Below are 24,954 nucleotides of genomic sequence, written 5' to 3'. Positions count from 1 at the left end.
CCTGGTTCCAGCATCTAAAAACCCATCCAGAGCCTATCACCAAGCATTTGGTGAAGCAAGGCCTTCATCTCATTTTAAGAACCCTAGAGCGAATTAGCTTAGAAAGCATTATGGCCATCACTTCCAAAGTTTAAATATATCATTGTCTGGCTGATTTCAGTTTTATTATACTGGTGAAATTACTGGCTAAAAGGGTAAAGAGAAAATGTCACTAGGGTGGGTTTGTAATGTCACGAGCACACTAAACCCTGAGAGCTTAACTGTCCTCAGCTTTGCCAGAGCTAAATTTGCTAATTCAGGACGTGAGGGAGAGAAGCGGGAGCCTGTCCCTGCCTGCGCCGACCACTGCCGCCAGATAAAGCTGCGGTCCAGAACATCTCGTTTCCTTGGCAGACGCCAAGTGCCATCCCCTGCTGACGCCTGTCCTGCTGAAGCAGTGAAACTCCACAACAGTACGGTGTATTAAAATACATACACTTTAATATAAAGACAAAACTTCAAAGCATTGTTTCAATTACAAATCAAGGTAAAGACACAAGAAATTAAGTGGAGGGAGGGGAGAAAAAACTAACTCTTACATTTTGGAGAATTAGAAAGCCAGGGTGGAAATATATATATTATACATACATATATACACACCGGAAGAATTCACACTACTTCTATGGAGGAATGAAAGGAATGACAGTATTAAAAAAAAAAAACACAACAAAAAAAAAGATAAATTAGGGGAAGTTTGAATTTTAAATAATTCAGTTTAATAGGCTAAATTATATAAACTAATTCCTATTCACTAGGAAACATCCCATATCACTGTTCTAAGAAAATGGGTTTTTTAAAAAATCCATTGAAAAATGGATTTTTATTAGTAGTTAAAAGTTTACTAATCAATTCCTGAGCAACAGCAACCTCATAATCTACTGCTTTCCCCATCAAAGTCCCACTCAGCGAGGGCAGGCTCTCACTCCTAAAAAGTTTAAGTAGAACAGAGACCTAAAAAGTTGGTTTTTAATTTGAAATTGATCACTTAAAAGATTAATAGGTTAAAAAAGCCAAGCAGGATGGATCAACCCATTCCACCTTTTCCTCATTAACTCCAGAAACAAGACCTTTCTAAAGAATTATGTGACTGCACCAGAAAATCAACCAGATGTACCTTGAAAAAAACCAAAGGATCAAAAACTTGAGAACTTCAGGGTTAGCATCGTAAAACTTTGAATTTTGAGACATGATATTGTTTTTAAATTATAAAAACTTAAGAAACCTCTTCAGAAAGAAGATCGCAAACAGCAAATAGACTGGAGAAGTATTTCCCATTTTTTTTTGTCTTGGGTTTAAACCCTGAAGTTCACAATAATAGCATCTTTTATTGCAATATTCAGTCTAAATAGATATTTATATGTTTATAATGCATAACGATAAATAAAATATGGCACAACAACATTTTTTAAAACTGGTAATCCATCTCAGTGAAAACCTGATATGCAAGCTACAGAAGTGTTGGAGGGAAAAAAAAAAAAAAGGAGAAAAAAAAAAAACAACTTTAACAGCCATAAAACTTCAAATACTCGTACACTGACTACATATCTGTGCTTCCAAAAAATCCAATTCTTGTGATTTTTCCTCAGTGCTGCAAAGATAGTTCACAAAAACACTGTCTAGTTTCTTCTCCCCAAACTGATTTTAAAATACATTATTGTTGGTTTGCAGTCCACTGTACAACGTCCATTCCTTAACTGAAGAAATCATCGTTTGGAGCTCCCAATGCTTAACCCTCTTTATGCTTTTGGCTCAGGCAAAACAACAAAAGCAGTTTTTCAAGACAGCCACCTGTGTGAGTTAGGATAACTCCCTCCAAGAAAAAAAAACACATCGATAATCTTCAGGTTTCCATACCCTGTATTAAAAGGGCTGATTTCAACAGAGAAAACAAATGGGTTATACATAGGACTTGATCAATCAAAGCCACCTTACATCAGCATTAGGACAAAATTACCAAGTCCTAACGAACGGCTCTTCTGCGAGCAGCACCTGCGATCGGCACCAGCCGCCTCTGGCGAGGGACGGCGACCCCGGGCTGGGGAAGCGCATGTTTGTTACTAGTGCTCAGAGGTGATTAGCACCAACTCCAGACCCGGCTGAGGAAGGAAGGGCCACGGGGAAGCCTGAGCCGGGAGGGGAGTCATGATCAGCAGCTTGAAAACAAGCTCCCAGGGCTGGAAGTCTCCTCTTACAGCAATGCAGCAAAACCTCGAGCAGGGCAGGGAAGCACAGGCTGACAGAGCAGCCTTTTGTAACGTAAAGGTCTAATCCTGCAAACCTCCCGTCTGCAGGGCTGGACATGGACACATGCTTTGTTCTGCAGAGCCATCCTGCTGCCTACAGCAACACCACTGTTGGGGAACACCTTGTGCCAGTGAGTCCCTGCTGCAGGAGCATCATGAGGGCGCAGGTCCCCCAGGTCCTCGTGCGAGGGCCACCGTCGTATCCACAAGAGTCACAAAGAGGTGGGCCCTCTGAATAAACTCGGAGGAGATGAAAGCGCATGCTGGCCCTCAAACTGCTCCCAGTGACTGTCCCCCCCCAAAAAAAAAAACAATCACCTGAACAAAAGCCAAGTCTACCCCGCTGCAGATACCAGCTCTGCATCTGCTGATGCTCTCCCCTGCCATGCAATCACTCAGCCTCTCCTCCGCTTGGACTCTCTTCCAAGTGGAAAAATAACGGGTGGGGGGAGCAGATGCTGCTTTCTAAATACACAATCCTAGCAAGAATCAAACCACACAGGTCCCTGGAGGCAACCCCAAGCTGCCTGTCCGTGGCCTCGTTACTCCAGAACAAAAGACCTTCTCCTGGAAGGGGAAGCCCAGCAGTATGGGAAGACACAGCCTCCTCTGCAGGGAAGGCTGGGATGAGACAGAACCTGACCACCACGGGGAGTAAACCCACCATGGTGTGGAGCACCCGACCTGCAAACGCTGTTATAGCCCCACTGCGTTCGGTATGAATCTGCACTGCAATAAAAGCAGGCGAGGCAGATCTGGCTTACATCCATCTCCTTCTTGCTCACAGCCCTCCCATTTATTTTCTGAGGCAAAGCAACTATCCCAGATATGTCTGTACAGAGAATCACAGAATCATAGAATAGTTTGGGTTGGAAGGGACCTTTAAAGGTCATCTAATCCAACCCCTGAAGAAGATGATTGAGGAAGAAGTGTTATCAATGCCTCCGAGAAGGAATCTCTTGTCCCCAGCAGGGTGAAGGCAGGCAGCCACACGCCTGACCATGCTGCACTGAGCCACACAGTGAACCCCAACCAGCCACGATGGCCAAGCAGTAGTGAAGGAATGCTCCATTTTAAAATGTTATTCAGATGCAACGGAAGAGCTTATCAAGCCTGAAACCTATCTGCTCAGCAGATTTCAAATAAAGAAGTTACTTGCTCGGGTATTAGTTTGACTGAGGGAAAAAGCAAGCTACTCAACACTTTGAGATTTAGTAACTGAGTATGACAAACAGTTGGGTGAGTTTCAGGCTGAGGAGTGTCAAGTCCTGGGGATTTGAAAGCTCTTGATTCACAAAACCCCTGACTAGGAGATCCCTTCACGATCAAGTGATGCAACCTTTCTGCCTGGGGTACTTCAGCGACTATATGTGCAATCACAGATTGAGACTCTACAAGCTCACCTTCATCCCCACATGCCCATCCACCAGCGAGTCCTGGCACAGGGGGAATTCAGGCTTCACAACCCAGGCTGAGCCCACACCCAGAGCCAAGCCAAACCCCAGCCAACAGCAGGGTGAGCACAAACTGTGAGCTAAAAGATAAAGTGGTTATCACCACCAGGAAGGAAGGAAGTGAGATGGAAGCACAAGAAAATATTTCTATGTTTGTCTGGCCAAGGAGACATGAGTTGCTATTAGAAGAAACTAGTCGGAGATGGTGCTGTCTCCAAATGTCATGTACATCCAGGATGCGCTGCACTCCCTGTTGTTGGCAGCTCCCCCAAAAAGCAGTTTCCCTTTCACCTCTCCCCGACTGCACCTACAACCTGAACTAAGAGAGGTGAAGATGCTTCCCACCATTATGGTTGTCCAGACCGATCCACACCTTCCTAAAGGAAGCAGCCTCATTTGCACCAACACGAGGCGATGCAGTGACAGCTTGAATTCCATGTCATCCTGCACACCAACTCAGTTTCAACAACCCAAGCGTCTATGTCCTCTAGCAATGTTTTCCCACTTTATCCCTCCGCTACACGAAAAGCGGAGAAATCCAACTCCTGGGTGCCCCACACACCTCTGGCTAATGGAAGAATTGTTGCTGAATGACTAATTTGCAGCAAATAGTGAGTTTAGGTTTAGTGCTTTTGGAGCGCTCCCAGCTTCACAGCACGGCGGGTCTCAGTGGACTGAACCCAGCAAGCACGAGCCAGAGGTAGCAAATCACCAAAAAAGGAAGAGCGTGCAAGGCTTGTTCCTCAAGGCTGACATTTAGCAGCGGGACACAGGTTTTGCTCAGCACAACACTCAGGAAGTTCCATTTTTTTTGGCAACATATGTGCTACAAGATGTATTTTAGCTTCCTGATGAGTCCCTCGCTGGCAGCAGCGGCGTGGAGGAGAAGGAACATGTGTGACAGCCACGAAACAACTGGACCCGTCAGGATGTGGTAACGCAGAAGGAATTCCTTTTTGGAACTGGGTGTTTGGCTTTGATTACTCAAAAGTATCTCCAATTATTGAAAACAGGTTTCAGACCTCTGGCACAGCACTCCTACAGTAGGGTCACGAGGGTCTTATTCTTGTAGCCACATGGATCTTAACATCTCAAAGCTATTTATTCCCTCAGCAGTCCTACAGCAAGGTAAATGCTCTCCCCATTTTGCAGACAGAGGAGAAACAAGTTGAACTTGCCCGAGATTAAGGCAAAGACAACACCACAAATCTCTTGGCAACAACATCTCCCAGCTAATGCAATACTAAGACATCAGTCCAAAACCTGCACTCGCTTGGCTTCCCATCTCATGCTACTCCCTACAAGCATTAGCTTATCAGGCACCTTCCTGGAAGCACATCTCAGTGGGGATTACTACAAAGATTTAGATTAGAGCTGCCACACAAGTAAAATGCATTGCAATTATGCAATGCATCGCAAGGTGAAGGTGCCAACAGTGCCGGGCGTGGGCGCAAGACACTGGCAAGGCCAGAGCAGCTCCAGACTCCTGCAGCGTGGGCTGCCAAGATGGAAATGTCAGGTCACGGGGAATGACAGCACGGAGGTGATGCAGAGGTAGATGAAGACCCAGTCCCAACGGACTCCAGGAGGCTGAAGCAGATGCTCAGCAGGTTGGCCAGCGGACTGAATCTCTTTCAAGTACGTCCCAACGTGTTTATTCCTGGGTCAGCATCTGGTTTCCTTTGGCCTTCCTGGATGATGGCTGGAGAGTCACAGACTCCAAAATGCTGGGGAGTTGAAAATGTCTTGATAGCACACGTGCTCAGCTACAGCAAGTGGGCTCGTGCTGCTGATCTCCGATGGCTGCTGATGAGCAAGTCCTGCAATAGACACTGGCTGACTACCGATCACCAAAGCACCTGCTACCGCAGGTGACACTGAGGGACAGAGGGAGTTTTGCTTTTCCACAACACCCACTGGAGAGCAGATGACAAACTCCTTGGCCAGGGCCTTTGCTCCAAAGGGTCATAGAATCATTTAGGTTGGAAAAGACCTTTAAGATCGAGTCCAACCATAAACCTAACACTGCCAAGTCCACCACTAAACCATGTCTGACAGTTGTGCCTTGCTCCTCAGACACCAATTCCTGAAATGCTGTGAACCTCAGGGCAAAGCAAGTCATTCCCGCAACAAGGATCTGGCCTTCCTCTTCAGCCAAGGAGGAGTGCCAGGAGCCAGCTGGGCGATACAGGCCTCGAGCAGGTGTTGGAAAGCACAGCAGGTCCAACAGAGCTCTGCAAGTCAGTTCCTTCTCCAAACAGGCATCTTTGCTAGTGTCCTGTGAGTGCCTCGGGTATGAGCACAAGCGAACCGTACCCATACAGAACAACTGATGGCAGCCGAGTTCTCTTGCTGGATGTCTTCTGCAGTTTGAGATGAAGGGCGGCACAAGAGGTCCAAGGAGCACTGTATCTTGGTCCCTTTTCAGAAAAGGATCTGATAAAAGCAGAGTGATTAAAACCTTCTACTTGTATTTCCTCATCTCTCTCATCAGGGATATAAATGATAGGGGCGAGATGTAATTAAGGCTGCTGCCCCTCCAGCAATTGCTTCAGCACAGCCTACCAGTTAAAGTCTTCAAAGACCTGAGCACTCCACCGTTTGCTGGGAAGGATGCTAAGGCAGCTCTACAACTTCCCAGTTACCCGAGGATCTGGAAGAAGCTGGAGCTGCCCAACTCCCAGGTGCAAAACATCTGGGTTACACTGTCTTCCTGGATTCCAGGACATACACTGTGTACAGCTTCTACTAGAAGCTACTGGATGTTTCTCAGCTATCACCCTCTGAGCATTTTTGCCCTTTTCTAGGTTTTCGTCTTGCTGTTAGTAACTCAGCAGGGCACACCGCTGTCAAGTCCTCTCCCACACACAAAGCAGAAAACAGTTCCAAAATGTCCCTAATTTCCAGGGCTATCAATCCTTTCCCTTTCCGGTGAGTAAGGTGGCAAATTTAGATCAACAGTTTCTGCACACAAAGGCTGCCTATGGAAGACACTTAGGAATCAACAAAATAACTGCACTTTGTCCTAAATCTCTACTAAGATTGCCAGGGATGAGGTACAGAGAAAAGGGCCTAACTGAAGTCTGTAGAGGGTAGGCTGCTATGCCACCTCACCCCCACCACTCTCTTGAACACAGCCAGCACAGCACTCACAACCTGGATCCAGGTAGCAGGAGAGAGCACGAGGGCAGAGATGTCTTGCCTACTTCAAACACAGAGGCAGGAGCTAAACAGCTAATGCATTCAGCCCAGCTTTTTGTGACTGTGGGATGCTCCGTCAGGTGGCTGGTAAGGCAGGGCTCAAGTCTAAGGTGAATGCCCAATTGCTGGAGGTGGGAGACTCATTAGGGAGCGCTAGCAACCTAGAAGGGATTTAAGGACAGTGAGTGCCTCTGACGCAGAGCAGTCAGTGCTGCCCCTCAGAGCACTGGGGCTAGCAGGCAGATGTTTCCCAAAGCCTAAACATCTTTTTCTTCCAGTCATTTCGCTGTTGCAATTCCCGTTCGTTTACTGTAGTTTCCTTTATTGGTGCTTGGTCCAGTCTGAACTATGGACCAGCGTGATTTCTACTTAATGGATCATCCTTCTCCTCACTTTGTGCACTCGAATAAATAAGTTTTTACAAGTTTACTGTGCATTGTACAATCTAAAAATAAATGAAATAAAGTATATGAAATTTATAATTTTTCATTACATCTCTATAAAATACAGCCACTGCTCAGAGCGGCACTTTCTGTACACAGAACACCAAGTCACAATACAATTAACTGCACCAGTTTGATAGTGTGGCAGCACGGTAAGCTAGATTGTGGTGTTTTTGTGAACTACCATTTAGACCTACTTAAAGCAAAGAAATACAAAAGCAAAATGCACTTTGTCAATAAATGTACACGGCTAAGCCATTTCTGAATCAAGTATCAAAACCCTACTAACAAAATACATTGTACTTGGAACAAAAACAACAAGCTGAGAAAATCTGCTACCTGCACCAGTACAGAAGCACTAAGTTCAGTCTTCCCAACGCTGGTAGAAAGGGCCTGACCAATACCAGTGATTATGCACCCTGTTCATATGCCAATGACATCCCCAAACAAGTTACCAGACTAGCTACCAAAATTCACAGTGACTTGAGTGCCACCAGCAACTGCAAATGGCCCAGTGAAGTAGTTTGAATGGGGCAGGACTTGAATTTCTGCTGTTCAAACTGTGACTGCATTGGCTGAGCTTGCCTGGGCCATGCCAGGTACTTTAGCTGCCACTCCAGAGGGGAGTACCGAGTTCTTGTTTGTAATGAACACAATTAAAAACCACCCAGTTAACAGAGTGCCTGGCTCAGTTCAAATTAAAACAAAACATTAGATAGAAGACTGCTTTTCTCCATAGCTCACACTGCTGCAAACCAAGTGGATTTTGGTATATGAACAGAGTAAGTTGAATAAATAAACTGCAGACCTTTCTGAGAACTGGGTTTGGCATTGGTCAACCCTCCAAATTCAGCACCAAGGATTCAAACTAGAGGCACAGTTCTGACGGATGAAATAGCACCGAGAGGAGGCTCTTTACATCTCTGCTGGTGTGCCAGTCCTTTATTATTCAGAGAATTTAATAATAAGTTGTATTTATGATTCTAGGTGGAATAAAATAAGTCAAAATTGTTTTCACTTTAAAAAAAGATAAATACTTTATCTAAACTATCAACAATACAAACTGGAGCTTTAAGCATTTCTTTTGCCTTTTTTTTTTTTCCTTTTTTCTTTTTTACTCAGATTCACAGTAAATATTTTCTCTGTTATTTAGGTCTTTTTATGGTTTTTTTGTCCAGTAGTAAGAGAGTAGAAACCCCTGCACAGGCCAGGTGAGCACCTTTCAGTGGAAGCCGAGTGAAGTTGGTCCACGTTGTCCTTGCATAGGTCACATTGGGTTGAGGTAGAAATCCTAGTTACCTGCACAACAGGAGGAGAGGAAGAGACTCATCTAAATAAAAGACAAAAATCTACCAAGTGTTAGATGTGTCAATCACTTCTACATTGCTCCAAGACCTCATTAGCCAGCAAAGAAGGAGCAACTCTTGACACCAACCACAATCAGATGGAAAGGATGCCTGCAAGAGTGACAAGTGGCCCCTCCCAGCCATTGCAGTTTTTAAAGCTTTCTGACAGTGTAATCATATTGAACTCCATCCTCCTATGACTGACCTTGGGGCGGGGGGGAAGTATTCCCCCACTCAGTACTTCACCTTTTTCTAGCACGCACTGATCTGCTTTGAATTTTTTATTGCTATAGGGGAGAAACATTATGAGAAGCAAAGCAAAGCAATTTATTTTAGCCTCCAATTCCAGATTTCAACCTTGATTCATCAAGGACTCTTGAGCACACGTATTCGCACCGAAGTCAATGAAACTGCTCAAATATTTGACCTATGTTAAAGAGTCACAGAGTGGGACCACAACTACGGTACGTCTGTCATACACCATCTCCTGGTAGCATTATTTCTGCTCCTTTGCTCCACAATCCAGCTTTGTCACCCAGCTACTTTTCTCCGTACGTCCCTTTTGTGCCTTGCCTATTTTGCTCGGAACCTTTTTGTGACAGGAACCATCACATCCAATGGTATGGAGTCTATCCCAACATGACCTCAGTTCCAGGTAAGGCTACTGCTTCAGCAGAAGGCTTTCACACTGTTCTCACTTGAGTTGCTCATGTATACAAAACCCCAAGCCTGACCCTTCTCGCCCCTTCTCCCCCATCTTGTTTCTATTCAGGGTCTTTCAAGCCCATTCTGTAACCACATCACACCGTTGGTCTCTGCTGGCACGCAGGGACCACACTTCTCAAAACTCTTCCTCAGCCTCACTTTCTTGTATAGAAGGACAGAGGTAATACTTACGTGCCTCACAAAAGCCTAATGAAGATTTGTTCGTGTCTGTGGAGCAATTTGATGATGAAGACACTATACACAATGCACAGTCAAAAGAATCTCTCAGGTATATTGTAATTGAGTCATATGTTTTATAAGCGGCAAAGAGTATTCAACCACATATTGTATGTAGCTTTGGTATCAGTGAACAGCAACAACATCAAAGACCTACAAGAAAAGCATGGAGCAAGCTCTGGGGCCTAACATACTGATTTAACTTTGCAAGCACAAGTTGTTACATCAGGATGCCACAGAGTATTTTCATTAACAACAGTACCCAACTCTGTGGTGGTACACTTTATTCTGGAGTTGCTCTAAAGACATTTAAATACCTGCTTCAGTAAAAATGCATACAGTCTCCGGAAACCCTCTTCACTTCTATGGCCCCAGCCTTTATGAAGCACAGACCACAGTTAACCCTGCACATTCCCTATGTTCTCATTCACAGTCTACCCCGTAAGCCAGTGATCACCAAGTGAGCATAAATACAGCATCTGATGGGAGTCTGTTACTGTTAGCCCTAGTAGACAAGTCCAATAAAGCTGCAGTGCACAGATAAATTTACAACCCTTCTTTGCTACCTGTGGTTGTGTTTTCCATTGATGCAGGAGGCACATTAACTGCAATGCAAGACCAGTGCATTTGCTCTCTAAGACAAAGCTGCAGCTTGTAACCTAGAGATTTTTAAATTTATGATTATTTAGAGCAGCTGTTGTTGACTGACAGTAAAACCAAGACCACCACATTGCCACATACAGTCACAAAGCAGCACCATCAAGCATCCTAATGCTATGCGAACATGGACTTGTGGAGATGCAACAGTCTGTGTCAGAGGGCGAGAAAAGGGGAAGGGGGGAATCAAAGTAGGCAACAACCTCTTCCAATAACTGTATAAAACCATACTTAAAAATAGACATTTCCTCCTGATTGCTGATCTTCAGAAATAAACATTTTCATTAAGTCATCTCAACCTGAACATAATCCTAACGTCAGATGAGACAGACCAGAGTTAACCATTGCGAGCACTCCTTGTCGAGAAATCCTGACTCCCAGAACGGAGAACATTAAGACTCTCCATCCTCTGCCATCAGATTATTTGCTTCCCACATTTTAGAGTTTTCTCTGTTTCACAGAGCCCATCCCCAACCTATCTCTGAAAAGGAAGAAGCATCATTCAGCATCTTGTACAAAACTCCTCTTTTTTTTTCTCTAGCCTTACCTTACAAAATAAGAACTGTTAGCTAAGCAAGCTCTTTATCGTGGCTTAACCCCAGAAAGGTGCGAAGCATAAGGAGACTGCATGCCAAGTGTAACCCACATAGCGGACGTGCCAGCTGCGTTGGACTGCGTGATCATGGGCGCGGACTGTGCCAGCGCCAAACGGGGCAGAGGCGGGTGATGGACTGTAAAGGAGGGGCGGGAAGTTTTGTGCTGGAGAGAAGCTAGCTTAATAGACAAAGAAGCATTAGCAGATTGGACAGAAGCAGCAGAAGAAGATGGCAAAAAAGCTTCACCAGGTGGGATGGATGGCAGGTTCTGCAGAAGCGCAGGCTCAGAGTTAGAAGCAAGTAATGGAGGAGGTGGGGGCAATGACACGTTAGGAGGAGGTGGAGGGGAATGAAAAACGGATTGCACTGGCGCTCTGTTGAGGTGCTGAGCAGATCTAGTCTCACTAGATGTTACTAAATTAGAGGAAGGGGGTGGGAAGGATGAGGATGAGGTGCTGGCAACAGCCTGCAGAGGGTTTAAGCTTAGCACTGTGCTGCTAGAGACAGCACTGCTGCTGAAACTGGCTCCAAATTGATGAGGAGAGGAGGCAGAAGGCACCGCATGGTTAAAAATACCTGCAAACAGGAGAGAAAAACTCAGCTTCAACAGATGGGCTTTGTACAGTCTCAAGTGACAAGAGAAACAAAACAAAAAGCAAAAAAAAAAAGAAAAAAGCAAAATTATAATAGTTACAGCCCCATACAAAAATATGCAGCATGAGAAGGCAGCAAGCAATGAGAGATAATGGTGCAGGCCAGGAGGTACAAAAGATTTCACTTACCTTTCCTACTGCCAACCTCTAAATGCCACGAGGAAAAATGGTCAGACCCAAGAACTGTCAGTTCTATACCACACGGGTAGACTTTTGATGAGATTACGTGGTCTCTAGAGTTGTTTATCTGAAGACTCAAACTGCTGCTCTTCCCTCCCCACCCTCCTGCTTTCCCACTTACAGGGCAGCAGAGGGGAGATTGTATTTCCAGCAAATCTATGTGCTGAGAGATGTGAGAGTTAGGATTTCCCGACATGGTGCCTGAATGATTATGGACAGGTAAGAAAAACTGCCTTGGACACTTAGTAACGGCAGGTTCAGACTATCTTCTAGTCCTGCCAGCTTATCTCCGGTTTGGGCCACAGAAGCCAAGCCTGTGCAGAATCCCAGAAGTGCAAGGTGCATATGGCATTGCCCTTCCTGGCAAAGAAATGCTCTTCGTGTCCATTCAAGAGCCAGAATGCTACGCAATTCCCAACACCATCTCCTCTGAAGAGGCACTGATGTTTTGCTCTTCCTGGATCATGCTAAATCCATTCAAGGCCTAATCTCAACCTTTACTCAAGTTGACAAGTTAGAGATCCTTAACTTGGTACCAGGACAAGTTAAATCTTTTACCTGCAGGCAGACCTAAGTTGGTTCCAACACAGCAACATCTGAACAAGCATACATTATGAAATCACAAAGTCTGGGTGTATTCTTTCATTAAGGTGATACAACAAGCTCATCTAGTAGACAAAGCTCATGAGATTTCACTGTGGGGAACTGAACTCATCCTAGCATTTCCGAGAGATAGAGAAGACTGGTTATGTGGGACAGATCTGCTTCACATCCTGCAGAAATGAAAGGGTTTCACCCCTGGAGAGGCAGTGTCAGACTTTCCTTTAGGCCCTGTCTTATACCAGAGAAAGAGTTCTGCCTACCTCCAACTGTTCCACCTGTAACCCCAGGAGAGAAGTTCCCCATAGTGTGAGAATTAGTCAGTCTGGTTGCAGCTGATGACACGTGGACCAGACTGGCAGCAGCTGGCATTGAATTAAATAAGGACTGCAATACTGAGGAATTTGTCACCGAGTTGAGGTTTGCTTGCAAGGCCATGGGGCCGAGGGGGAACTGCGATCCAGTGGTCAAAGTGTTTAGGAAAGGATGGTGTGTCTGAACAGAAGATGCTGGGTTGCCTGCTGAAGAAACAGCAGTAGAAAGGCTTTTACCATTCAGAAGGCCACCAGATGAAACAGCAGCAGAAATGAAAAGGTTGTGGCCATTTTTAAACTCCACATCTCGGTCCCTTCCTTTGCCAACCTTTCCGTTATGCTGCAAAGAGTTTTTTTCTGAAGAACCCCCAGTACGAATGCTTATTTCACCGATTTCTTTGCCTTTGACCCCTGACCGATTTAAGTCTTCTCCTTTCGTGCTGCTGAGGCCTTCGAGTTGCCTCTTGTTCAAAAAAGGATTTGTTTCTGATACCCCCACATCTTTGCTTCGCTGCGACTGGAAACCCAGGGAGCAGTTGGAAGTCGTCACATCTGAAGCCTTATGCGGAAGAGAAGCACCATCGATAAAGCTGTGTAAACCAATGTCAGTTGACAGTCCACCATTGTACGTGAACCCATTAGTGGAATTTGTACTAGGGCTGAGCCCATCTGCCCCAGACGAGGGCATGGCAATGCTTTTCCTTGTGTGTGCTGTGATCTTGGCGTCGATGGCAAGGCTATCCTCGGAGGACGGCCTGAAGGCAAACAGCGAATTCTGGCTCAGAGATGAAACCGACTGCAAGGGACTATCTGTAGTTTTGGTCAGGTTGATGTCAGATATTGGTGAAAAAGTAGATTTCCATTTACTGCTGTTCATGTTTTCGTTGCTTTGTGCTTGTTTCCTCCCAGATAAGCTGATGCCTAGTTTGAAAGAAAATTTATAAGTCAAAAAACAGCATTCGCTGAATCTGCTCATTAAGAACTGGGTTTTATCTTTCGACACCCCCATTTTATCAGTCTGTAATTCTATTTCTGGTCCAAAGGCAGAAATGTTTGTGAAGTCACCTAAAAGTCCTTAAACTTTAGTTTAATGCTCTGAAAAAGTTTGAGAACGCTGATCTACTTTTTCCTTAGTCTTTGTACTACAGATCTCTCCCAAAATCCTGAGTCTGAGAAAAAAACGGTCGGATCTTTGGTGACCTGTGACTACAGAAAGAACTGACCCAAAATCTGCAATTATCAGCCATCTGTCTTAATCACGATTATGCAAAGCCCTGGCAAAACTGCACCCCCCTCAGCAGCACAGAAAAGCCTGCTACTGACTAACAACTTCAGCCAGTGGCAGACACCCATTCCCAAGTCCAACCTTTACAAGAAATAAAACATTCCTCACACCTACCATTTTCAACAGTCTTCTGTGGAGATTTGCTTTCCAATGATATTGTTGCAATTTTCCTCTCAATTCTAGTGGGAAAATAAAAAGGTTATAGCTCTCATTGCAGACCTTTGGTTGCACATTCACCCTCATAACCTATCTTCCTCATGTTCACGTCTTAACAGTTGACTAAAGTATGTAAAGCTGTCAGCTAGACTGCCGTATGTTACACTAAAGGAACTTAAAAGCATAAAAACAACCACCACAAACTTTAAGTAGAAGCTATTACAGAATTATTGCTCTTTGCCAAGATTAGCGCACATTCAGAGGACTTCATTGTTGCTTTTCTTTCACAACAAGAAGTAGGCTGTTGCTCGCATTTCTATAGTGGTTACTTTTCCAGCACCTTAAACAAGAAAAAAATTGCACCCCACAGGCAGGCAAAGGGTAGCAAGTACTCAATTTTCAGAGCAACACATCAACAGTTTGGGGCAGGAAGTGAAGAATTTTGAATCAAGCTGAAACTGGTAGTGAATAGGAGACAGATTCTTAGTTAAAGATTGTACACACAGCCTCAGTATTCCTACAAAGCAACATAGTAAAAAAAAAAAAAAATCATTTCTACACTAATTCTTTCAGAGGCCAGACTCCATCAGCCTTGCAAACACAGCAACAGTAGGTCCCCACATTCAAGTACTACTTCTTAAATACCTTCCCTATTCACAATTTCAGCTGTATAAGAGGCTTGGCATAATGCAATTGGTCTCCAAGCAAAGGGAACAAAGAAGGCTTAACACACCTCTCCAGTTTAGAGCACCGTTACCAGCTCTCAGAGAAATCTCATCCTGAAACCTACGCCTTTGTATTCACCTGCTGCTATTGTGCTCATCTTCAGATCCCTGCTCTTCATCTGATGTTAGAGGAGAGTAATGAACGCCATTGGTCTGAATGAGGGGCTTTTCCTTTTTCAGTACCGGGGGCTGGTCATTGTCCTGGTAAGGAACAGGAGAGTTCTTCAGGGAGTTTTCAGGAGAGGAAATGGCTGTTATTTCTAAAGGCTGGTTAATGTTATTGACCTGGGCAAGAAGGAAAGAAAGCAGTTACAGATGAGACTATCCCTTTAGAAACAAAGCATCTTGTTAAGGATATTAAAAGCAGGCTTAACTTGCTCAGCTTTAGGATATGCCGACAGCTGCTTGTTTAGCACTGCTGCTGGTATATTCCACCACCCTGCATTAGAACCCGGCATGAAAGCTTAAATATAACTTGGAAAAATATCTAATTTTCATTCTTTGATTTTATGTTTAAACGCAAAAACGAAGACATGGAATAATCACGTTTCTTTTCAAACTATCATTGCAGGATCCACATGAACACAACTTGTATAGCTGGCTTAATTATGCAAGAATGCCATATGCTTCTGGCACTCTTACACTATTTAGTCAATCTTAGTTTAAACTATTTTCAAAATATTTAACCTACAGCCTAAAAATCAACTTCACTGCAGAAACAAGCTCTTTGTCATAAGAGAAGAGATTATTTTTATTTTTAATATTCTGACAGCAAAGAACTCTGAAGATGTTCTACCTATACAGAAATAGTTCACCAACTTTTCAGCAGTTCTCTCGCCACTCAGAGGGGCCATTTTCACAAAGGATCTTCAGACCAATTCTAGCTACTAGCACTGTAACAGCCTGCAAGTATGCTGAAGAATAGAACAGTTGAACCTTATTTCTAATTCAAAGAGCTTTCCCAGGCCTGCCTTTCTTGCTAGAGCTCTTCATTTTTGCCCTTACCATGGAGTTGATATTGAGCGGTGAACCTGATGGTTGTGTAAAGAGTCCAGACACAGTAGGTAAGGATTTGCGTTTAGGGGAGACCCCGGAGTTCCCGCTGAGATTCCCAGTAGAGGATCTCTTCCGCCGGCCTCGCTTCTTCCCATCCTGCGCGTGTGCTTGGCCACAGTCCAGCCGAGCGCTCGTGGGCAGAGGACTGTGCTTGTTGGAAGGGGATTGTTTTACATGTCCTGTATTAGGAGAGATTGTAAAGATGATTCTTCTCTTGGCCTCGTTCTCAGGATCTGAAAACGCTGCATCAGACTGAAGATCCCCCTTTGTTCCTTCGGCAAACATCTTCTGAGCATCTGCATATTGCAATACCCCTACCAGGCTCTGGGAGGTGCCATTTAACCTGGGGCTTGTTGAGTGCTGGTGAGCAGGGGAGTTTTGCCCAGAGTTCCTTGACTGCATCATTAGCAAAGGATGTTGTGGAGTGGAACTCCGAGACCCTACTGAGTTAAACAGACTCCCAGAGTCGTCCAGAGCTGCCTGATCAACACTATGGTTAAGATGGGCTGGGCTGTTTGTAAGATTTCCATTGACTGCCACGGAGCCAGAAGAGTAAGAAAAACCTGTTGAAAGGGAAAGTTATACATCATTGCTTCTGCTGAGTGATAGTTCACAGTGCTAGATTTCTGGGATGACTGGGAGTGATTTCAGCTCTACCTGCATTAGATCAGCCAGTGGCCATGTATTACATGGAAAACTGCACAGCTGCTTTTTACACAGTGCAGTTGAGAACGTGGCTCTGTGTGCTGACAGTTTCAGTCAGGGTTTAATGATTTTTCACTACTCTTTTGCCAGTTCAGGAAAATTCAGGTGTTATATGGAGATATCCTATGCTCTATCCGATTTTTAAATGGAATTCAAGTATAAGTTTCTTTTGAACTATTATGCCTGTTGAAATCAGGGCTCTTCTACTCTCAATTCCTTCCTATCATCAAGGAAACAGACAGCCAAATTCAGTCCATTTCCTTCTCCAAAAAAGAAGGGACTTTGTCATCCACACAGCTCACCTCCTTCTCAAAATTAAACAAAAGGCTGTGGCTTAGGAAGTGACAGGGGATCTTCAAAGAAATTGTGACAGAAGAATGCCATATGGGAGGAAGCTTGGAAAGGGAATTACATATTTGTCACGGTGTATCATAAATAGGTTTAGGGCTCCAGTAAGGCCTTGTCTCTGGGCTGTCTAAATGAAGGGGGTAGAAGGGAACATATTATTGTTTTACAACACGGATTTTTTTTAAATACTTCATTGGTTTTATAGAAAACTGCAGCCAAGCCCTTCTTTGCAAAACAGATGCTAGAAACAACACAAGCCCCTTGAGGTGGTAAACATTAAGAACAAGTGCACTCTCTGATGAGGGATCAGCTGTAGAATAGCTTCTGTATGCTAGAACCTACTTTTCCTGGTCCACATTTCCATATCCTGAATAGCTAAAGGCCACAGTTTCAGCAGATGAGCAAGTTCAGAAGCAATGTCTGCACTTAAAGGTATCCCTACCCTCTCCCATTTGACCTTTCTTCCTACTCGGATACTTGTGCCTTTACAACTGCTCATGAGGCACCATTGTGACCTACATCAAGAAATTAATTTTGTTATTAAAAAACCTCCACCACCCTGTAAAATAAAACTTCTAAAGCCAGATCATCAGCTCATAGCATAGCTATGCAACACTTTGCCACAGGTAGGAATCTCTTAATCCACATAAATAATTGCATTTGTAAATTCTTCTATTTACACTGCAAGGTGCTGCAGTTCAGGCAAAGGCATGTCAAACCAGTACTTCATGCCAGAATGCAGCCAAGCTGTAGGCACGTACTGTCTCAAAACATCATCATCCCTGATTCTTTGGTGTTGTTACAAAACACACGTTTATCTAGCACTCTACTGCCTGAATGACCTGACAAGAAGTGCTCAGAAAACTCCGATGCCTGCACTTGGGGGTGCTGTCACAACAAGACAGTGCACCTTCACATACACGAGGCTGTTACCTGAGGTAGCCAAAGCCAGTGGCTTGTTTCCAGCAGCATTGCTTACGCCATTATGAGAACTAGCACCAATCTGCTTTTCAAGTGTCGATGAGTCTCTACTCTGATGAACTGGGCTAGGTGTGCTTCTCTGGGGGGAGAGAAAGAGGCATTTTAGTACAGGAAGTATACTCAAAAGTCAACAGTTTAAACAAAATTCACATGCATTAGTAGATCTACAAGGAAAGTGGCTCTACTTCCTAAACGTCCTAGATTTTTCTTGTTTTGAGAAAAACATAGATCAGCATGTTATGGGACAAAAATAAATACCGTGAATAATTATACTGCAATAGTATCTAGCACACAACAGATACCATGCAGATAGAGGGAGAACAGGCTGATCATCCCAGAAAGTTTAGACTCAGGACAGCACTGCAATCAGAGAATGAATGCCTCAGTCCACTGTTTCACAAGCAGACAGAAAGGAAACAAATGGTTGTATCATGTCCCCAAGCCTGCGCACACGAAGTTTCCCAAAACAACCCCAAACTGAACATGAAATGCATTAGCCTATGTTCTCTTGTACACTATCAAAGGGTACGATCAACAAGCGGTATTTTCCTAAAGCAGGCAGAACAATTGTGAAATGGTAGCCTGAATAAACAATGTGTTGAAGTGAGAAATGCCATCCAGAGCTAACATTCTCTCTCTCTGAGGACAGAAGACTTCTGCTTGGAGCTGGGCAGACTGTAGTTCTGCTACAACTAAAAGTCTACAGCTGGAAAAAGATAATGGATTCAATACTATGAAACAACTCCAGCTTTCCCAATATGGGATTGTAAGGCAAGCATCTCTGGATGGATTCTAAATGCACAGCTCTTGTGAAAGCAGCAAACACTCCTCAGTTCTCTACTGTAACACTTTTGTCACATTTATGAGAAACTGGACCAGGCTTTTTAAAACTCCTCTACCACTGAGTGTGGCATGAACTTATCAGGATTTCAAAAAGAGATGGCCCCAAAAGTTCTCTAGTTGCTCTCTGCTGCTACAGAGCAGTCACTCACACGTTAAGTTATTACAGCCTTGAGTTGCTATTCAAGTTCATCCTACACACGTATGTAATAAAGATAGACAATTTTGAGGTGACCAAACTGAGGCAGAAGAATTTGTCTCTCAGGGTCATGCAAGAAAGCAGGGGCTAAGAACAAACTGACACGTGTGATTCCTCTGCTTTCACTGCCACAGACTCTCAGACTCTGCGCCTTTTCCACCCAGCCAGATATTTAAGACTAGGATCTCTTGAGGCAGGTACTTTACTTTCCTTCCTGGCTGAAACACCACCACCCCGCACACACATGAGGAAAAATCTACAGAATGACTAAGAGCCAAGAGGATGCATCCTAACAGCAGCCTCCCCCGAAGTATCAGACATTCAAGATTCACAACCCACTAAGGATTCTGGTGCACAGCACAGCACCCCATTACTGCCCAGTGTGATTTTAGTTAGGGATGGAAAGTGTTGACAATCCCTTACTCACCACCTTCTCAACACGGCTAGGTAGGACTACGCTGGCCAGAGGGATACTAACAGGGAGTTTATTGGGCTGCACTGTGCTGAGAGGAATACTGATAGGTAGGCTGGTGATAGTTTCTCCATTACTCACAGAGGTTCTCTCTCTCAAAACCTGTAAATGCAAAAGAGAAAGTAATGTTCTTAACCACATGCTATTACTGAAAAGACTTCTTAAACTAATGGTAGCCTGCTCATTTATATTTTGTGTGACATCCTCCCCTCCCCTTTCATTTATAAAGAATTACAAAAAGAGTGATGACTATATAGCAAAGACAGGGCATGCATGGAGCAGCTTTGTTACCAACACCAGACTATTGGGACAGCAATATCCAACAGCATAGAAATATGTAAATTAAAGCTACTGCTGGCCCCAAGCATAAGGAAAAGGATGCCTTAGGCAAGCTCATTTTCCAGTGTCTTTGTTAGAGCTCTGTGAAAAGCACTCATCTGACAGAATTTGTACAGGCCCTCTGTATGCAGAAGATGTAGTAGCCAGAAATATTTCCATGGTAACCTCCTACTGGAAGGCACCTGCTTGCTCTGAAATGAGCACCGACATGATTCATGGCTGGACCAACTACGTGGACGATTTTTTGCTATTTTTATTTTTTTAACTGTGAAAGAGTCTACTTTTCAAGTTCAAGTAGACATGTACCAGACCAAAAAGAAGTCCTACTGCATTACTGGCACAGTTCATATGCAAACCAGTAACTCAGAGGTAAGCACATCTTTCATGAGCACAGTATTCTCCTCCTCTGGCCAGCTCCTTTTTATTGTATGACACCTACTGTATTTTCCATGCCAAGCTGACCACAGAAAGGAACATGCCTGCACTCCTTAGTTTAGCCAACTTTTTCTTTGTTCTACCAGGTGTAACATCTCTGCACTTGAGCACAAGCAGATCTCTTACCTTCTCGCCTGCAACTGGTAAGGCCGCTGGGGAAGAGGGCCGAGTTTCCTGAGGACTCAGCTTTATGCCATTTGAAATACCAGGGCTTGGATATGTAAGGCCATTCTCTTTGACATGGTCAGCTCTGGAACAGAGATGTACAATCGTTAGAATACAAAAGCTAATGACTTCTCTTTTGCAAGGAGTTTCTGTACCAAAATCAAGGCACTGTACCACCTCATTTACCCAATCAGCTGGCACTGCTGATTTTCTTGAAACAAAACTTCTAAAAGTGTATAAACCTCCACTTTCAAAAATATTTTTCCACAATCCAAATAAACCACTCTTATTAAAACAAGCAATTACCCCTCCTTTCACATCCAGGGAAAGGATCACTCTTACCTCTGTATCTCATTAGTTGCTGCTTTTCCATTGACTCCATGATCTTGATTCAAGTGTCTCCTTAGTGCTATTTTAGCTGGGGAAAACCTGGTATAATCAGGTAAGGACAAGCTTGTCATCTTGTCTGCCTTCTGTCTGCTGCTGTGGTTTGGGGTGCACGGAACTATTTCTTGGTCCAAGTGAGAGGTCGTGTACTGAGGGGTGTTCTGCTTGGAAGAGGGCCTGCTAAAGGTGTTATGAATTTCATAGGGAGTAGCATGGCCATTCATGGACAGTTCAGGGCTCATGCCATTGATGTGGGGCATAGGAAACTTAGAGCATTCAAGCTCCAGTTGGAACCTGCCATGATCAGCCTCAGGATCACGGCTCAAATGGTTTTTATTGCGTAGCTGTACTGACAGTGACTCATCAGACGGCGTGTACGATTTCAGCTGCATGAGCTCCTGCTGTCTTTGACTTTTCTCAAGTTCCACAATGCTGATCTTTAAATGAAAAAGAGGACAATGATTAAAGACCACACTTAATAATTATATCATGTTATGGAGTTTTGTCTCAATATGCTTCTCAGGAAAAGTGGCCCCATTTCTAGGAACAAAGCAGCACAATTGACCCCAAATTTGAGAAACAAATTTCAACATGCTGCTCTGAGCTTGAGACCAAAAGGCACAAGTAAGGGAAATGGCTCAGAAACTCTTAGAAAGCACTTTTCAGATCTTTATCTCCAACTTATAGAGAGAGTATGGAGTAACTCAATATTGCCAGTCATTGAAGGAAACGGTCACTCCATGTCAAGGCATCCAGCAAAAGGCTGGATTAGCTCTAGAGCTAATCTCACAGTGAAAGAAAAGTTCTACAGACACGGGAGTTTAATTTCTTTTCACTAAGGTAAATGACATTCTGTGGGAACCGATTCCTGAATCAAGACATCAGAGCACACATGCAAACAAGCAGGACCTTTCTTTTCATGAGGTCATGCTTTTAAATTATATTTATTGGTAAACCATGATTCCTTCTTCCACAGCATTACCAAGGAATCAGATCATAGCATCTACTTCCTTTAAAAGCTATCTACATCCTTATTCTTCAAGTTTACTAAAATCCTCTAATAGAAAGCTTAATCTCTGGGGGGAAAAAAAAGGAAAAGAAAAAAAAGAAGGGCAGAAAAGGGAGGAAAAAAAGGGAGGAGGAAGGGGGAGAGGAAGGAGGGGGTGGAGAAAAGCAGCTTATCCTTTAACATCATATTTAGTCAAATACCCATAACTGGCCCATTGTCCAAGAGCTACCCAAAGCTGGTGACTCTAGATTTGTTTCTTGCTCTCTACCTGCAATTCCAAACAGTGCTTTTGTTTCTCAGAAATCTGATTCTTCAATGCCTGCTTCTCTTTCAGCAAGTTCTCCAGTGACAATGTTGACCAATCCAGCTTCAGTTCTTCACACCGTGCCTTAAGCTGCAAAGACACAGGATAAACAGATCAAAAGACAACTTTCACCACTTCACACCAGCCAAGGTGCAAGCTGAAAGCCAGCCACCTTTCAACTGGATATATGCAAGAAGCTTCTTAGCCCATCGAAAACTCCTCTCAGCTTAAGCCAAATGCCATCAAAATGGTCCTGTGGTCCCCAGGTAATGTGGCAGGAGGTAGCCTGGTTCATTTTAGAAACCGTTATCACTCACCCTCCCTACCCACTTCCACATCCAGATTTCCCCCTCACCTACCTTAACAGTTTGAGTTACCACAATGAACACCACAAGAGTTATGGCTACCACAAAGCAAGCACTACACAAACTTCATGGCCAGCGAGATCCAGATTCAGCAACAAATGCATATACAGGTGCAAAGCTGTTTATGGGGGACAGCCAAGGCCAGAGCCAACTGTCACCTCAGCATTTGCTTAGAGGTAAAGGTCACCAAGAAGAAGGACCATTTGCATTCTTTCCCCCATCATTCTTCTCCGTTAAGAGAAGCTCTAGCAGTTGTATGATCTTTCATTCGTTAAGATACCTTGAAGACAGGGGCAGCCCTCAACTCGTGACCTGTCCTCCTTTACATAAATGGGAGCATCACCCTGCTACTCAGGCACAAGCATTGTACACACCAGCTGTAAGCTCTGGTTCCTGAGTTCACTGTTATCCTTCTCCAGCTGTTTCGTCTGTTCTTTCAGTTGCTGATTGTGAGCAGAGATTTCCTTCTGAGCCTGAATCAGGTCATTGTATGTTAGAGCTTTAACTCCCAACTACAAGATGAAGAGTGAGAAGGAAAGAGATCATTCAATAAGGTCTTGACACCCTAATTCCAGACAACTGTCACATTCAAAAGTGACATTAAGGAGATCTGCAGAACCTATGCAGCTCATAGGAAGTCCCCCAGCATTCTCCAAGGCACTTTGTCATTGCAAGAGGATAACAAGGAAGGACAAAAGTACCTCACTTGTAGCTGTGTTCCAGCAATTCAACTTTAAAAACAGCATTTAGTTTCTTGCCAGCCATAAGAACACTATTTTTTTAGAGAACCACCACATTTCCTTCTGTGCTTCTGAACTTGCCCTGGCAAAACAGTTTGTTCAACCAGCAGGGGATGCATCCTTTACTAAAATACCACAGTGTCTGTGGCCTGTCACCTCCTTCCCTTGGATATAGAGTGGCACACAATTTCAACAATGAAGATAAAACATAAACAAAGAGCGATACAGATTCCACATTATTTAGCATGATCTGCTGCAAAACAGAGGCTGAAGACCTGAGACTACTCTGGTCTTACTTATTTTTATCAAAAATGTTTGCATGCAGATGACTAACAAGCATCAACTTCTACCAGATCAGGGCTACCTCATCAAGTTTCTGCTGAAAAAGACGTTTTATTTCCTCTTTCTGTGCCTGGCAGTGGGTGAATAACTGCTGTGCTGTTCCCAGTAACTGAGCATTCTTTTCCTGGAAGAGGGAAGAGTGAGAAAATACACTTTTAGCACCAAGTGCAGCATGGTCCATCTTAATAAGATGTTTACATCTAGTTTGTATAGCAAGCTGGGAGTGAATCTGAGCTCAGAGGGTCAATGTATGAACTAATCTAGCTCTATCTCAGACTTCTGTGAGACTTTATTTGTTAGTGTTCAACACTTGGTGAAGTTAAGTCAGCTGAAAAGAGCTTTTAAGTAGTTTTTTCTGCTATATGGTAAAATACAATCAGGACAGTCTTAAAAATTCATTTTTATCTTCCTAGTGCATTGTAAAGAAGTAGTAATAATCACATTCTACAGAGCAGAAATGGAACTGGAAAAGATTAGCTGTATGAAATCTGTTACTAAACTGGGAGCAGAATCTAAATCTCCAGAGTCCCAATTCAGAGTTTTCCTACACAATACCCATGGAAGACATGCAGTAAATGAAAAGACACTGGGAGAGGTAGGAAGAAAGTCATAAATAAGCCAAACCACTTGTACTTCTAATGCCAAAATTACTTCAGCAAGCCACCCAACCCTTCCACTCGCAGAACATTTCCTGCCCCTAACATTCCTTAACTAGATACTTGCTTACTCATTTCATGGTCGTGCACTATGTGAGCGGCAAAGGGCAAGGATAGGACTGGCTAAAGAGTCTCATTTATTCAGTTCCCACTTGAAAGATGAGTGCAGCAAGAAGAGCGAACTCTGGAGATTACACTTTTCTCTCCAACTTTTGCTGCTGAGGCCAAATGGGAATGGTGCAGAAACCGAGCCATCACTCTAGAAAAAGTGGAGGACAAGGGCAAAAAGCACCTTGATCTTCCAAGCAGGGAAGCAGCAGTGCGAGAAAACACAGGACGTGGCATACAGTTCTTGTTGCCTCTCATGCCAACAACTTAAGAAAACAGTTGAGTCACTGCAATGCTAAACGGACTGCCATAGGTGATGGTGAAAAAAACATTTATGCTTTCAACATCAGTCATTTCATTCAACCTTCACAAGCAGTGGAGGAGCTGACAGCACCATCTAAGGGTAATCTGGTGAACTAGCAGCTCACAGCATCTTGTTTATTTTAAAATCATATTACAGAAACATTTTTCTTGTACTTGAAAAACCTTCATGTAAGAGGGAGTTATTAAATAGACTATAAAACAGCACCTCATCCAGCAAAGTTCTGCTTCTGCCTTTGTGAAGTTTAACTTGCCATGCTCTCCGTGTAACACTCCATTAAAAAAAAAAATTCATACTGAATTCCTCATTTTAATCTCTTAAAGTATGAAACAGCTGTCACACCAACA

The 24,954-nt window shown here is 43.8% G+C and overlaps 1 protein-coding gene across 6 annotated transcripts in view; it reads right to left on the bottom strand.

Moving 5' to 3' along the window:
* Positions 1-453: 453 nt before the first annotated feature.
* Positions 454-24,954, bottom strand: part of DOT1L (DOT1 like histone lysine methyltransferase) — a 77,628-nt gene continuing 53,127 nt past the window's right edge. For 2 of the 6 annotated variants that reach the window (XM_069790140.1, XM_069790142.1), the window contains exons 17-28: positions 23,544-23,645; positions 22,814-22,951; positions 22,039-22,164; positions 20,717-21,198; positions 20,336-20,459; positions 19,391-19,537; positions 17,877-18,003; positions 15,840-16,453; positions 14,914-15,119; positions 14,068-14,132; positions 12,618-13,589; positions 454-11,497 (exon numbers count right to left, since the gene is read on the bottom strand). In XM_069790140.1, the coding sequence (XP_069646241.1) occupies positions 10,908-11,497; positions 12,618-13,589; positions 14,068-14,132; positions 14,914-15,119; positions 15,840-16,453; positions 17,877-18,003; positions 19,391-19,537; positions 20,336-20,459; positions 20,717-21,198; positions 22,039-22,164; positions 22,814-22,951; positions 23,544-23,645 (3,693 nt within the window). In that variant the 3' untranslated portion in view covers positions 454-10,907. The remainder of the gene's footprint in view (positions 11,498-12,617; positions 13,590-14,067; positions 14,133-14,913; positions 15,120-15,839; positions 16,454-17,876; positions 18,004-19,390; positions 19,538-20,335; positions 20,460-20,716; positions 21,199-22,038; positions 22,165-22,813; positions 22,952-23,543; positions 23,646-24,954) is intronic. The other 4 variants (XM_069790141.1, XM_069790143.1, XM_069790144.1 and 1 more) reach the window with 4 other exon arrangements.

This window comes from Haliaeetus albicilla, chromosome 8, assembly GCF_947461875.1.
Source record: "Haliaeetus albicilla chromosome 8, bHalAlb1.1, whole genome shotgun sequence".
NCBI classification, from domain to species: Eukaryota; Metazoa; Chordata; class Aves; order Accipitriformes; family Accipitridae; genus Haliaeetus; species Haliaeetus albicilla.
Note: the sequence above shows the minus strand (reverse complement) of the source record. Positions and strands in the feature narration are given on the sequence as shown.